Here is a 15,141-nt window from a genome sequence, read left to right on the forward strand (position 1 = left end):
CCACCATCCCTGTGGGATCAGCCCAGGGCACGGGGGGTTCTGGGCTGTTCCTGCTGTGCTCTGTGCCGGGTGTTGGGCTAAAAGCAGTTCAAAGCTCAGTCCCCATGCAAACTTCTTATGTAATAGTGTGTTTCATAAATTCTATTTAATCTTACTTGGTATAAAATGACCTTGTAGATTTAGGAGGGAAGTTTGGGATTGCAGCTGCTGCCTTTTTAAAAGTCTAAATATAAACAGGTTTTTGGAAAACATGAGAAGTGATCAGTGGAGTTGTTCTGATTGGAATTGAAAGTCAGAACTGTGGCATCTAATTACTGTCAGAACAGTTTGAGAGGATGAATTGGAGTGTTCCTGCTCCTCTGGTGTAGCCTCTGCTGGTAATTCTTGTAGGCAGCTTCGGGAAGAGAAGCTCAAATCCTGGGGACAGGTCTGGGATCTCAGACAGGAGACACAGGGAGGGGCTGGAGTGTGTGCAGGGAAGGGAAGGGAGCTGGGAAGGGGCTGGAGCAGCAGGAGGGGCTGAGGGAGCTGGGGGGGCTCAACCTGGAGAAAAGAGGGATCAGGAGGGACCTTTTCCCACCCCACAACCCCCTGACAGGAGGGGGGAGCCGGGGGGGTCGGGCTCTGCTCCCGGGGAACAAGGGACAGGAGGAGAGGGAACGGCCTCCAGCTGTGCCAGGGGAGGCTCAGGTTGGACAGGAGGAGGAATTTCCTGCTGGAAAGGGTGGTCAGGCCTTGGCAGGGGCTGCCCAGGGAGGTGACACAGTCACTGTCCCTGCAGGGATTAAAAACCATGTGGATGTGGTGCTTGGAGACCTTCTTTCTTAGTTGGTATGACAAGTGCAAACCTTGTCTGTGCTCTGTCAGGATGGTCTGTGCTTTGCTGAGCTCTCAGAGTCCTGGTTACACACTCCTGCCAAGTCCTGCCTGTGGCTCTTCCACGTCCCAGATGGAACAGGGATGGACCCTGTGAGGAGACTCAGCTCTGAGAACTCACCTTTCACTGCTGGTGAAAGCTTTGTGTGCCTTGAACCAGCTCTAAGACAACGCTCTGAGGGACAGGAGGGGATTGTTGGGGTGTCTGTGCAGGGCCAGAGTGGTCCTTGTGGGTCCCTTCCAGCTCAGGATGTTCCATGATCTTACCTGTGGTCCCTGGAGGTGACCTCAAGTGCAGAGCCTCTGAAGCCCTGGTTGTGTTGGTCTCCATGCTCCTCTCCCATTCCAGAGGGCCTGGATGTACCTGAAAATTCTGTAAAAGAATTAAAAAGCCACTGTTCTGTCTCAGCCATTGATGCGGAATTGCTTTTGTTTTTTTTCTTTTATTAAACACTAATTACTTATTTATGTGTTTGTTTATTTTAGGGATAGACTTCAAGATTAAAACTGTTGAATTGCAAGGAAAGAAGATCAAGCTACAGATCTGGTGAGTGACACCCCCCCAGAGCCTGCAGGGGTGGGCTCCTGCAGCAGCAGGTCCTCCTGAGGAGGGTTTGCTGCTCCTGGGAGTCCAGTTTTCCAGCTCTGCTCCGTGTTTGCAGTGGTGGCAACGCTCCCTGGGTGTGTTTTCGGGAGGTGGATCTGCAGCAGGGCTGTAACCACAGGTCCTGCTGCTCCCTCCAGGCCCTGCCTGGGCTCTGGGAGGAGAGGATCCTCGCAGGCTGTGATTTAGTGGGAAGTGGTTTAAAACTGGAATTTTTTAAATGAGGAGTTGCCTCCGATCCGTGACTATAAATTGACCTGCAGCCCTCCTTTGTGTCAGCAGGAAAGTGCAGCCCACAGCTCCCCTGGGCCTGTAATTTTCCATGCTCAGCTGGGGACAGTCCTGCAGTGCCTGGAAACAGGGCTGTGCTCTGTGGGGATGTCTGACACGGGGCACAACCTGAGCTCCTTCCCTTGCACTGAGCTGGAGATCTTTCACCCTCCAACAGCTCAGGGCAGAGAGCTGGGGGCTGTTCCTGGCCCATGGGAGCAACCTGGGCTAGTGGAAAGTGTCCCTGCCCATGGCAGGGGGTGGCACTGAATGGGCTTTAAGGTCCCTTCCCACCCAAACCACTCTGGGAATCGCTGATTAAACTTAAGAAAATCCATCATGAGATGTAAAAACTGAAAATATGGAAAAATGAGGCTGTTTAATGCATGTCTGGGTAAAGAACAAGCTGTAATGGAGCCCTGCACACCCTGGGGTTTAGTGCCTTGGAGAAGTGAAGAGGGGCTGGGGGAGCTGAGATTTGTCCAATGGCAGCTTTTGAATGTCCCAAAATTGGGAAGTCGTGGCCCGGTTCTGCTGCTGGTTCCTGCCAGGTTCAAACTGCACGTTTGAAATGGAACTTGGAAAGCAGAAAACGAAGCTCCTACTAAAAAAAAATTAATTAAATCTCAGCATTGTAGTTTCCAGCTTGTCCTGTAGCAGTTTTGCCCCGCAGTGGCTCGGTGCCTGGAGCAGCAGTGTCCTGGGAAGATGTTTTGTGCAGGCCTTGTATTTTCCCCCTGCTTGCTGTGTTTGAACTCACCCCACACGTGTAGGAGCTGTGTTTGGTGCTGCCACAGGGATGCTTCACCCCCAGGCAGCAGTGAAATGACTGCAGTGTTGTTGAGGCTGTTCTGGGAGCTCCTCTTGCTCCAGCACCAGCACTCGGTCTTGTTAAACCTCCTGACATTCCCTGGGACCACTCCTCCTGCTTGTCCAGGCCCCTCTGGACAGCCCCATCCTCCAGGTGTGTTCCTGCACCACCATTCCCTTCCCTGCAGGGTGGGACAGCTCCTTCCCTCTCCTCCTGGCTGTGGGAGGTGAGCACCCAGCAGTGCCACGGCCTCTGAAATGTCTGTTTGGGAGTAAAGCAAGAACGCCAAGGTCAGGCTCAGTTAAACCCTCCCTGCCAGGGGGGAGAAGCAATTTGATCCTCCATAGCTGTTAAAATTGGGGTTGTTGCTCAGTAAGGATCAAGCTGGGATTAGGATGTGTTTTCCCAGTGCTCCAAATGGAAATGTGCCTGTTGCAAAAGCGGGTTGGAATAAGGGGCCGTGGAGAACTGGGTGGCAGGTGGGGCTGGGGCGGTGCCAGGCTGGGTCAGGGAGCTTTGGAACAGTCCCAGGGTGTGAGGAGGAGGATGGACACTTCTCCTGGGACTGGCCTTCCAGGGGAATGAGCTTGCCCAGGACAGATCCATCAGGAGAACCCCTGGTGTGTCAGATCCCGTGTTGGAAGCACGTACAGAAACTGAGAATCTTCTTGGTGGGGTTGTTGTGCCACTGCTGAGTTTGGGAGAACTGTCACTCAGGATGGGCTTAGTCCAGGATTTGGGAGAATCCCAGCAAAGGGTGGGACCTGGAGGGGTTGACACAGACAAATGTCTTGAAAAATATGAATACAGTAAAGCTCCTAGTGCAGAGAGGGGAGAGAGAATAAAGGAGCAGAAGGAGAGATCAGTGCTCCAGGAAAAGGTGGTGTTGGCTTTGGGAAAGCACTGAAGGCCTTCAGAGGAGCAGAGCAATGGAGCTAAAAACTGAGTGTAACATCCCACACTTCAGGAACTCGGGCAGAGTTGCTTTGAAAGGGAAACCAAAAGGCTGGGGCACAATGTAATTCCCTGAACTCATCAGCATAATGGAGCCATTGAGAAATTAAACGTGATTTTCCTGGTGCCGCCTTTCCAGAGGGCAGGAAGTGAGTGTGACACACGGGTCTGATCAGCACTGCCTGGGGAGAAAGGCACTGCTTTAGGAAGGACAGCTGGAAGGATGAGGATTCCCCCAGGATGTCAGAGCACACCTTCAAAACCACGAGGACACTGAAGGGGTGGGGAGGGTCTGATAGAACCCGTTGCCTTTTCCAGCACCAGAACATCAGTTCTGGCGTGAGGTGGCACGTGGGGAACACAAGGAGATGAAGTTGTGCTGGGAAACCCCTCCCAGGATGTTGTGGTGGCTGTGGGGGCACACAGACAGGCTCACAGGGGGTTTCCCAAAGGAGCAGTCTGGTTGGGACACTTCAGTCCACAGAGGGCATCTCTGGCTCCAGAACTCCTTGAACCACAGGGAAATGGAAGCTGGAAAACCTCTGGCCTGCCCAGGTACAGCTCTGAGGTGCTTGTGAGGAGGCACAGAAAGCAGAGCTGGGTTTGTCACCCCGCTGAAGCACAGCCTGGAGGAGTATCACTGTCATCTCAAAATCTAATTCTTTCCCTTTTTTCCTACTTAGCTGCTCCTCCAACTCTCCTGTCTGTGGTAGCATTTGTGTGTCAGCCTGTTTTCCTGCAGTCCTGCTGACTGATTCCAAATTTTAGGAAGAGCTCTGCGTTTTTAGAATGCAGCTCTTAACTGTGTGGGAGGCCACAAAGTAACATTTCTCTCTCAGTGCATCTCTTCTGGCAGCACATTTGCGTGGCCAGAAAAGAGTCCTCCCAATCTGGTTTTATTCAGCAGTTGCAGGAATAACCCTGTGCCCTGGGCCAGCAGTGCAGGTGAGAACAGTGTGGAGCAGCTCTCCCAGACCATTCCAGGTGCTCCCAGCTCCCCTGCCCCGGTGCCATCAGCCTCAGGAATTCCTCAACTACCCCAGGAACGTCTCCAAGTTCATTCTCTGTGCAGAGGGCTCTGGAGACTGTTCAGTGCATGCAGGGCTCAAGATGGGAGATGTTCCTTTGGCAAGTCAGATTCTTCTCTGCTTAGAGATTTTTTTAAACTTTTTCCTGTCTGAATATTTCTCAGAAAAGCTGAAATTTCTATATCCTGCAGAATCCCAGAGTTATTGGGTTGGAAAAGCCCTCCCAGCCCATGGATCCACCCTGTGCACCATCCCCACCTTGTCCCCAGCCCAGAGCACTGAGGCCTTCCTGGGACACCTCCAGGGCTGGGCACTCCAAACCTCCCTGGGCAGCCCCTGCCAGGGCCTGACCACCCTTTCCAGCAAGCAATTCCTCCTCCTGTCCAACCTGAGCCTCCCCTGGCCCAGCTGGAGGCCGTTCCCTCTCCTCCTGTCCCTTGTTCCCTGGGAGCAGAGCCCGACCCCCCCCAGCTCCCCCCTCCTGTCAGGGGGTTGCAGAGCCAGAAGGTCCCCCCTGAGCCTCCTTTTGTCCAGGCTGAGCCCCCCCAGCTCCCTCAGATATTCCTGGTGCTCCAGCCCCTTCCCAGCTCCCTTCCCTTCCCTGCACACACTCCAGCCCCTCCCTGTCTCTCCTGTGTGAGGGTGCCCGTGGATCCAGCCAGATCCCTCTGCAGGCCCTTCCTGCCCTCCAGCAGACCCACATCCCACCCACCCTGGTGTCATCCACGACCTGACTGAGGTGCCCTCAGTCCCCTCGTCCAGATCATCAATGAAGATGTTAAACAGGGCTGGTCCCAGCTCTGATCCCTGTGTGACCCCACTGGAGCCCATTCCCAGCTGGATGTGACTCCATTCCCCACCTCTCCCTGGGCCCAGGGTTATCCCAGCCAGGAACACACGTGTCCAGGCCATGGGCTGCACAGGGACACTTTTCCTTTGGGAGGGAAAGTCCTTGGCCTGGTCCCTGCAGCTCCCAGAGTTCTGTGTCAGCAGGACGGGGCCTCCACTGCAGTGTTGTGCTGCACACTTTGGCAAACACAACAAGAAGAAACAGTGGGACAGTAGTAAAATTCTCTTTGCCAGGAATTGCTTGGTTCAATATGTGTGAGAGCTTCATTTTGAGCAACACGAGCCGGGAGGATGTTCACAGCTCACCAGATCTGATCTCCTCGTGCTGCAGCCGTGTAAACCCCTCATCAATAAATCAGAGTGCACTTTAAGGGTTCTTTAGTCTCTGCCAGGTCAGCCGGAAAGCTGTCCCAGAAATTCCTTTCTCTGTGGGTTAAACCTCTAATATGATACAGCTTATGCATATTTTAATGTTGGCACCAGAGTAACTCAAATAGATTTTTCACTTTCCTCGTGCCCCTCCTCTCCCCAGTCCCACAGGGGGACCTCCTTTGTGCTCACTTTGCAGCCCAACCACCCGAGCTCCCTCTTTTCCTCCCCTGCTTCATTTTCCTTGCCTGTCTCCGTGATCCCACCTTTGTGTGAGCCTGGAGTTTGTGCCTGTGCCCACATCCAGCATTTATGGCAGGCCCAGAGCTCCGTTCCCACCTCCCTGAGGTTTGAACAAAGGGATGGGGAGCCCGGGCAGCAAACACGGCCCCGACTGTCTCCTGCCGTTTGCTCAGGGTGGATCCAGCACTCCTGGGCACTGGCAGAGCCATAACTCACTTCCTCTGTTTGCCTCAGCCCGGCCCTAATCTCCCATCCATTAGGAGTTATCTCTGAATAATGAATGGAGAATCCATTAAGGAGGGGAAAGGGCAGCTGGAGGATTTATTTCAGAAAAAAGGAAGGGAGACACTCCTCCGGGTTCTTTGCTTTTTTCCCTCCCCAGCTTTTTTCTTCCATCAGCTGAGCTCCAGTTGCCAGGAAAAGCACTGGAGGAGTTAACCCAGCGAGGTGGTTGTGGGATGTGACAAGCAGGGAGTAGCAGCTCTGTGTTGCCAATGCCAAGTTGTGTCAAACCCACGGAGAATCGTTCCCGTGGCAGCTGCTGGATCCTCCAGGAGGGAGGAATCACAGATCCCAAACATTTGGTGGGCTTGGGGAGGCTTTTCCAACGCTGTCCTGCATGATAGGAGCCAGTGAGAGGGAATGACTTGGGGGAAGGTGCTGGCAAGTGGGTACAGAACTCGTGGAGAGAGAAAATCAATGGGATGTGAGGGGAGATCTGTGGAGATGATTTGCAGGAGTTTGTCCTGAGTGTGGTGACAGGCAGCGTTTTCTGGAATCATGGAATCAGAATGGTTTGTGTTGGAAGGGACATGAAAGATCATCCCATTCCACCCCCTGCCACGGGCAGAGACACCTTCCACCAGCCCAGGTAGCTCCAAACCTTGTCCAACCTGGCCTTGGACACTTCCAGGGATCCAGGGGCAGCCACAGCTTCTCTGGGCAACCTGTGCCGGGGCCTCCCCACCCTCACAAGGGAGAGTTCCCAGCTGGGAGAAGGGGATGGGTTGCAGTTCTTGGGTTTGGGATCAGCCAGGAAAGGTGAAGTTGTGGGGTGTAAATCACATCAAGGAGTGGGTCCTGATTTCCATCGCTCCCGGCCGACTGCGGGAATGTCATTGGGAAAGTCCTGTGGAATTCAGTGCAGCCAAAGGCAGAGTCAGAGCTCAGTGTGTGCCACCAGTCCTCCCATGGCAGAGCAGTCTTGCCTCCTCCTCGGGGCAGGGAGTGGGATGAGAGAAGAGGCCTGTCTGGAGAACATCCCTGTGTGGGGCTGGAGCAGCGCCCTGGACGTGCTGGGACAGGGGCGGGCTGGAGGAGCCCACGGGGAGGGGCAGGGGAGGCCACCTGAGGCCTTTGGCCACTGAGTGAGGGCTGGGGAAGGTCTCCAGAGCACATGAGACATCTTTTGGGAGTAATATGGGTGTCCCTGGATGTTCTGTGGAGCTGGGAATGGACTGGATTTGCCTCCGAGGCCACAGCCGGCGATCCAGGCCTCGGCATGGCCCGGCCTGTCAGGACATCCCTGGGCAGGGAGTGCTCCAGTTGGGGCCTGCCCCTGGTCTTCCTCCTCTGCTCATTGCCCTTCCCTTGGTGTTGGCAGTTCCTGGAGCAGATAAGGGATCAGCTGCCTGTGTGCTGGAACAGCCTCCGGGGTCGGAGCCAAACCGGAGCTGTAACACTCATTGAGCAGAGAATTCAGAGAGCATTTCCTGCACCTCAGGAGCTCTCCTCCGTGGCATCTGTGCATCTCGAGGCTTTCCATTTACTCCCCAACTCCAGCTGATCCTTGGCCAGAAATCCAGTGTGTGAACAAATTGAATTGGCAGCTTCATGTCTGAACAGTGTCACTGAGAACTGCCCCTAAACCTGGGATCGTGTCCTCTGAAAGACACTGGAACATGAATTTAACTCCTGGTTCTCCATTTACTGACATGCAGGTTTGTTTAACCATCCTGTCAAAGATGTCAGGATGAGATGGGACAATCCAGACTGTCATTAATGCTGCAGGATCATTTTCCAGTTTATAGACATCAACACTTAACGTTACAGCACTTCTGCATTTCTGTGTCCTACACTTGGACTGAACATTTCAGGAAAATATGTTTGTGAGATCGAGTAGAATCTTTATAAAACTGATCCAAGCCCAAATTCCTCTCAGTGTGGAGTCTGAGGGTCAGGAAATGCCTTTGAATGTCTCAGCAGCTGATGGGGGAACGTGGGGAAGGGGTAGCTGGGTCAGGTCGCTGTGGGGTTGCAGTTCCAGGCTCTTGGAGAACCTGGTGCATCCCTTGGGAATGGTGCAGCAGAGCAGACACACTGATGGGTGCCCTGTGCTGCTTTCCTGACGTGGGCTGTGCCCGTTTTCCTCAGGGACACGGCGGGACAGGAGCGGTTCCACACCATCACCACCTCCTACTACAGAGGAGCCATGGGCATCATGCTGGTGTACGACATCACCAACGCCAAGAGCTTCGAGAACATCAGCAAGTGGCTCAGGAACATAGATGAGGTGGGTAAGGGGGCTGAGACCCCAGACTGGGCTGTGTGTGGTGAGCTCTGGGCACGGGAGGAGTCCCCCAGAGCTCGGGCTCTGTCCGGCCCTGGCAGAGGGTGAACACTCACCCAGGGCTTCAGGTGTCCTGTGCCCCCCAGCTGCCCCTTCAGCACTGCCAGGAGGGGCTGGGACTCTGCACAGGGGCCTGGGGTGTCCCAAAATACCAGCTTTGCACGTGGGCAGGCTCTGTGTCTGTGCTGGGGAACAGCAGGAGGGGAGGAACACCCTGGAACTGGGAGCAGCAGGTTTGGGAGCAGCTGCCAGCACCAAAGCCCTGAGCTGGAGAGGAGCTGCACAGTGTGTCACCACTCAGAGTCACTGTTTTCTGAGAGTGACTGTGTAAATCTTCTAGCTATTGTATATATATATAACCTCCACTCCCCAAAAGCCATGTCAGGAAGTGTTTGGAAGTTCCCCCTGGCTGCTGCAGGTGCCGTGGCACCTGCTGCTGGGAATGTTTGTGGAGCTGATTATTGCCCTTTTGGCACAGGAGAACCAGGACAGGGAGGCTGGGAAGTTTCAGGCAAGGTCAAGTGAAGCAGAGGAAGCTGCTGGGGGAGCACCAAGTGCCTGGATGTGCCCAAGAGTTCATCCTGCAGGAGCTCTGAGAGCATCACAACTGGCAGTTCTTGCTTTTGTGATGCTGCTCCCAGATGGAATGGGTGTTTGGGTTTTCCTGGGAAGCATGGGGGTGGCCCTGCAGAACTGGGCACAGCAGATTTGGGCTGGCAGGCGCTGCCCAGGGCAGCACTGAGGGCTGGGGAAGGCAGCAGAGCAAACACGGGATGTTGGGATTTGGATTTCCCAGCATGAAAAATGGGAAACGATCCTGTTTGTGGAAAAGTGCAGCGTGGTGGGAACAGGAGGGGGGATAAGGCAGCACAGGAAGAGACTCAGCAATGAGTTGAGTCTAAGCTTGGAACTGAGGCCTTGAGCTTCTGCAGTGGCTTTGTTAAAAACTTACTGGTGTCCAGGTGAGTGATGGGCCCCATTCACCCCCTGGGGGCTGAGAAGTGCTTTTGGTGCCCTCATGTTCTCAGTCTGTGTCACACAGACCTGGGCAGCTGATTCCAGGGGCACTGAGGGGGCTGCTCAGTGACTGTGGCTTCAAAAGGGGTGTCTGACACCTCAGGAAGCTTTCTTTTATTGTGGGAGGAGCTCAGTGCTGGAGTTGTTTGGGTTGGAGAAGCTCTGAGACCACTGAGTCCAACCCAGCCCTGCCCAGGCCTCCCCTGACCCCTGTCCCCAAGTGCCACATCCACAGGGCTTTCAAATCCCTCCAGGAATGGGGACTCCACCCCTGCCCTGGGCAGCTGTGCCAGGGCTGGACAGCCCTTTCTGGGAAGAAATTATTCCCAGGTCCTTTTCCAGCCTTCCAACTCCTCTGTCCCCAGCCTGGAGCGTTCCATGGGGTTGTGGTGACCCAGGGGCAGGACCTGGCTCTTGGCCTGGTTGTCCCTCACACCACTGACCTCAGCCCATGGCCTGGAGTTCCCTGGATCCTCCTTCCAGCCCTTCTTGAGATGGGCATCACACTGGCACCTCCAGTAGTGTGGGACCACCCTGGTTAGCCAGGGCTGGTGAGAAATGATCCATATCCCCCTGCCAGGGGCTGAATCCTGGATTCCTCATCCCTGCCCAGGCTGACCCTCTGTCCTCCTGCCCTGACACCACTCAGGAAACACCGACCCCTCACCTCCCTGCTTCCCTTTGCTGACCCCTCATCCACTCTCTGCCTTTCCAAAGCTGTTCTCCTTCTCTCCCACATTTCTCTCTGGGTCCTGCCTCCCTGTTTTCCTCCCCAGTCCCTCTTTCTCCCCTGGCTCATCCTCCTCATCGTGCAGCAGCAAAATGGGGAGGAGAAAACACTTAACCAGCTCTAGGAGGTAATTAGGAGGCTGGGGTTTAGTTACAGCTTGTAACCAGTGCACAGAGCTCAATTTTGGCAGCTGTAGATGTCACCAAATCTGAGCTGTGGGTGTTGGCCTGGCCACCCCAGAGTGGGGAAGGTGTGGGAGAGGTGTGACCCTGTCCCCATGTCCTTGACCCTGTCCCCGTGTCCTTGACCCTGTCCCCATGTCCTTGACCCTTCCCTGTGTCCTTGACCCTGTCCCTGTGTCCTTGACCCTGTCCCCGTGTCCTTGACTCTGTCCCTGTGTCCCTGACCCTGTCCCTGTGTCCTTGACCCTGTCCCCGTGTCCCTGCAGCACGCCAACGAGGACGTGGAGAGGATGCTGTTAGGAAACAAGTGCGACATGGAAGATAAAAGAGTTGTCCCTAAAGCAAAAGGTGAACAGGTGAGTGTCACACTAAAACTTCCTTATCCAGGTCAGCAAATCACTGCCAGGGCTTTGTGGCAGGTCCAGGGGTTGTGACACCCTGTGGGATGTGACAGGGAACAAACACAGCACCTGGATTTGCCGATGGGTTGTGAGTCCTGGGAATGTTTCCTTAGAACTGCCATGAATGGGATGAGTTCAGCTGTGTTTCTGCTTCTTTTGATCACTCAAAATTCCCAGACATCCTTTAGGTTCCTCACCACGTGACAGTGTGTGCTGTCCATCCCCTCACTCCCAAACTGTGATTATTGAATACACTGGAATTACTGTTACTGAACCAGGAGGTTCTGAAACCTCTTCTGAGCCACCTTGTCTGGCTGGTGCTGCTGGGGCTGGGACAGTCACAGCATCCCAGAATTCCTGAGGCTGGAAAAGCCCTCCCAGCCCATGGATCCCACCCTGTGCCCCATCCCCACCTTGTCCCCAGCCCAGAGCACTGAGTGCCACGGCCAGGCCTTCCTGGGACACCTCCAGGGCTGGGCACTCCAAACCTCCCTGGGCAGCCCCTGCCAAGGCCTCACCACCCTTTCCAGCAGGAAATTCCTCCTCCTGTCCAACCTGAGCCTCCCCTGGCACAGCTGGAGGCCGTTCCCTCTCCTCCTGTCCTTTGTTCCCTGGGAATTGGGGCCCCCCCCGGCTCCCCCCTCCTGTCAGGGGGTTGCAGAGCCAGAAGGTCCCCCCTGAGCCTCCTTTGCTCCAGGCTGAGCCCCCCCAGCTCCCTCAGATATTCCTGCTGCTCCAGGCCCTTCCCAGCTCCCTTCCCTTCCCTGCCCACGCTCCAGCCCCTCCCTGTGTCTCCTGTGTGAGGTCCCAGAGCTGCCCCAGCATTGGAGGTGCCCCAGCAGTGCCAGCACAGGGAGGGCACTGGCCTGGCCCTGCTGCCTCAGCAGTGCTGGGACAGCCCTGGGGCCATTTGGATCAGGTTCCTGCTCAGTATTCCTGCTTTATCCATGCCGCTGATCCCAAGGCAGTGGCAGCACCTCTGGAATATCTCAGCTCACTCTGCTCCTTCTCTCTTTGCCCAGATTGCCAGGGAGCACGGTATTAGGTTTTTCGAAACTAGTGCAAAAGCAAATATAAACATTGAGAAGGCATTCCTCACGTTAGCAGAAGACATTCTTCGAAAGGTAGGTGCTCACAGCATTCCTTTGAAACAACAGCCCCAAATCTCACCTCCCCTTGCTTTTGATGTTCACCTGAGCCCTTGCAGCCTCTGCCTTTGGTGTGCTGAGGCAAAAAGTCCCTGAAGGAGCAGTGTTGATATTCTGAAGCCTGTTTGATGTTTTGCTGTTGTGGGGGTGGTACCTGCAGGGGATAATCCACATCAAAGAGCCCAGGAACTCAGATTCCTCCTTGTTTGCCCCTTAAACTCGTGGTTGTGTCGTCCTTGTCCTTGCAGTTCAAACATTCCCACTGGCGAGGTGAGAACTGTCCTTGCCCTGCCACCATCTCTGTCAGCTGTCAATGCACAGCCTTGTCCCAGAACTCCTGAGGGCCTGTTGGGAAGGGTTCAGGTGTGGGGGGAGCAGAGGGATGAGCTCTGTCTCTCCCAGTGTCGTTCCCAGGGATCAGCTCCAGCTCTGCCTTTCCCTGGAGGTTCTGTTGCTCCAGTTCATCTGGGGCTTGGTTTCCCTCCCTGGAGTGGGCAGTGTCCCACAGAACCATGGGATCTTTGAGGTTAGAAAAGCCCCCTGGGAGCACGGAGTCCAGCCATGCCCCAGCACTGCCAAGGCCACCACTGACCCACATGGAAGCTCAGGACACGTGGATTGGCCAACGCTGGCATTGGTGCTTCTGCTCCTGCTCTAGTGAAACCCATCCCAAGCCTCATCCCTGTCTCCCTCCCACGGGAATGCTGCTGGCAGTGTCACCCCCTTGTCACTGCAGCTCTCAGTCTTTTCTTAATCAGTTTTTGACAAGCTCTGTGTGAGGGACTGGGTGAAAATCCCTGGCCTTTGGTAGACGGGAGGTTGGGCTACAAATCACGCCGACCCTTTGGACCTTAAATCTTCATCTCTGGCCTCTGTAATCATCTGAACATCTGGGGGGTTCTTTTGCAAGGCTGTGACAGAGAGTTAAAAAAGGGATAGAGAGACTCAAGTGTGTGGAGTTCAGTTGAGGTTCATTTCCAAGCAGCTGGAAGTAGCTGTTGGTGTGGGATCAAACCCACTCGAGGGGTTTTTGCTCTGGTCCCGCTGAGCTCCATCCTGTGATGTGGAGGAATCTGTGTGTCCTCTGCCTCGGGAGCTGCTGTCCTGAGGAGCAGGAAGCAGAGCTTGGAACAGCCCCTCTTCATCCATAAAAACTGTGGTTTTTGAAGGTCATTAGTTCACATAATTTGAGTTCAGCTCGTGTTGGTCGTAGGCTGGGATTTATTTACTCCGCCGAGTCCAGCGCCAGCTCCGACACAGGAACTAAAATAGTTCCAGTCGACTTTGGGGTGGTCCAAGTTCAAACACTGGGGTTTTTTTCCCAGCTTTGCAGTTGTTTATTTAAAACAAACCCAACAACAACAAAAAAAAAAACCCTTAAATTGGTTTTCCATGTCTGTGCTGGAGCGGGGGGAGGATTCCCTGCCTCTCTGTGGAGCTCTTTGTGTGCGGTTCATCCCCGTGTCCTCTGGTGATGTCAGTCCTCACTGGCTCTCCAGCCCTCAGTGCTTTCCCCCGGAATCTCCCCAGCCATCTAACTCTTCTCACTTGTTTCCTTGCAGACCCCTGTAAAAGAGCCCAACAGTGAAAATGTAGATATCAGCAGTGGCGGTGGGGTGACGGGCTGGAAGAGCAAGTGCTGCTGAACCTTCTCCTCTCTCACCAATCGCCATCCACCGCCCCTTTTTTCTCGCTGCAAAACAAACCACTCTGCCCGTTTTTTAACCTTAAACCGATGTTTTGTTCCTCATCTTAACGAGCTCCTGCCTCCCCCCTGGTTTTCCGGCTAGGACAGCTTTGCCTACTCCAGTTTTTCTCAACCACATGTATAGGAAAATCCATCTCCGTGACTTCATTTTCCACCTTCCTGCTCAACTCACCACTACGTTTGGGTTGTATTATAGCCCCGTCCCTCCTGCCATTAAACCCCAGAGCAATCATACTCAACTCTTCTGCAAATTGTATAAGAATAAAAGTTAGAATTAACAATTGATTTTGTACGACAGTGGAATTTTCTGTCATGGATCATGTGCTTGAGTCCCCATATTCTCTAGACGCATCAGCAAGAGCCAGGAAAACACTCATTTTCGCCTTGAGTCCATGAGTGGGGTTTCTTTGTCCTGTGCCTTATGTGGAAAAAGGAACTTTTATTTTCACTTTCTTTTCTTTTTTTTTTTCTGGTGGAAGCATGTGCAGGAGACATCCCATCCCCCCCGTGCCATTGAGCCCCGACCTCTGTAGTGATTGCTTTCTGTGCCCCTTGGTGTCATGCATCGAGGACAAAGGGTGGTGCAAAACAAAAAGCAGAATCCATGTAACCTGCTGTGTCTCCTCTTGGCGATCCCGCCGCTCCCAACTCTTCCTGCTGCCATTTTCTTTTCTCACTTTGCCGCTCTTTCCTTTTTTTTTTTTTGTTGTTTTGGTTTTTTTTGGTTTTTTGGTTTGTTTTTTTTTTTTGCCTGCATGCTGCTTTGATTTGCATTTCTTCATGGTGTGATGTGTTAATGAAAAAGGATGGCAACGCGGAGTGTTTGCCAAAAAACTTAATACAAAGCACTGATTTAGCTCCCGAGGTAACGATGTGGAGATCCCCCACTAACCCCTCTAGCCGTGTCCGTCACTAGCAACCCCCCTCCCGCACAGCCCCGCGGGCTCCCCCCCCTATGGAAGAGTTATTTGCATGCACTAGTTTCTCTGGAGGGTGATGTGGTTGTCTTACTTTTCTGTGTATGAATATAACAAGCGACTCCCAAACCGACAGCAGTTCATTAATTAACACGAGCTCCGAGGGTCTCTCCCCGTCAGCCGCTCCGAGGGGTTCGGGAGCCGAGCGAAGGGGCCGAGCGGAACCGGATCGAAACAGAAGGAGAGGAAAAAAAAAACAAAAACCAGCCAGTTTGGCAGTTTAATTTATCACCTCCCTGCAAACGTTCCACTCCGCAGCGTTGGCAGAGTCAGCCCTGCCCTGGATCCGGCGCTGGGAGCGAGGGGCTGATCCCGGCGGGGCCGCTCTGCCCGGCATGGACTGGCTGTTCCAGCTCGTCTTCCCTGTCTCTGGTGTCACCCGCGGCCGGGGGCTCCGTCCTGGCT

General features: G+C 54.1%; 1 protein-coding gene across 1 annotated transcript; it reads left to right on the plus strand.

Annotated features, from left to right (window-relative positions):
• The first annotated feature begins 1,333 nt into the window (after positions 1-1,333).
• On the plus strand, positions 1,334-14,044 carry RAB10 (RAB10, member RAS oncogene family). The gene is made up of 5 exons (XM_027701833.1): positions 1,334-1,423; positions 8,378-8,516; positions 10,769-10,858; positions 11,926-12,027; positions 13,614-14,044. Exons 1-5 carry the CDS (start codon positions 1,344-1,346, stop codon positions 13,695-13,697), a joined length of 495 nt encoding a protein of 164 aa, XP_027557634.1. The 5' UTR covers positions 1,334-1,343; the 3' UTR covers positions 13,698-14,044.
• Positions 14,045-15,141: the final 1,097 nt, after the last annotated feature.

This window comes from Neopelma chrysocephalum, unplaced genomic scaffold (assembly GCF_003984885.1).
Source record: "Neopelma chrysocephalum unplaced genomic scaffold, ASM398488v2 Primary Assembly neopelma1_169, whole genome shotgun sequence".
In the NCBI taxonomy this organism is placed as follows: domain Eukaryota; kingdom Metazoa; phylum Chordata; class Aves; order Passeriformes; family Pipridae; genus Neopelma; species Neopelma chrysocephalum.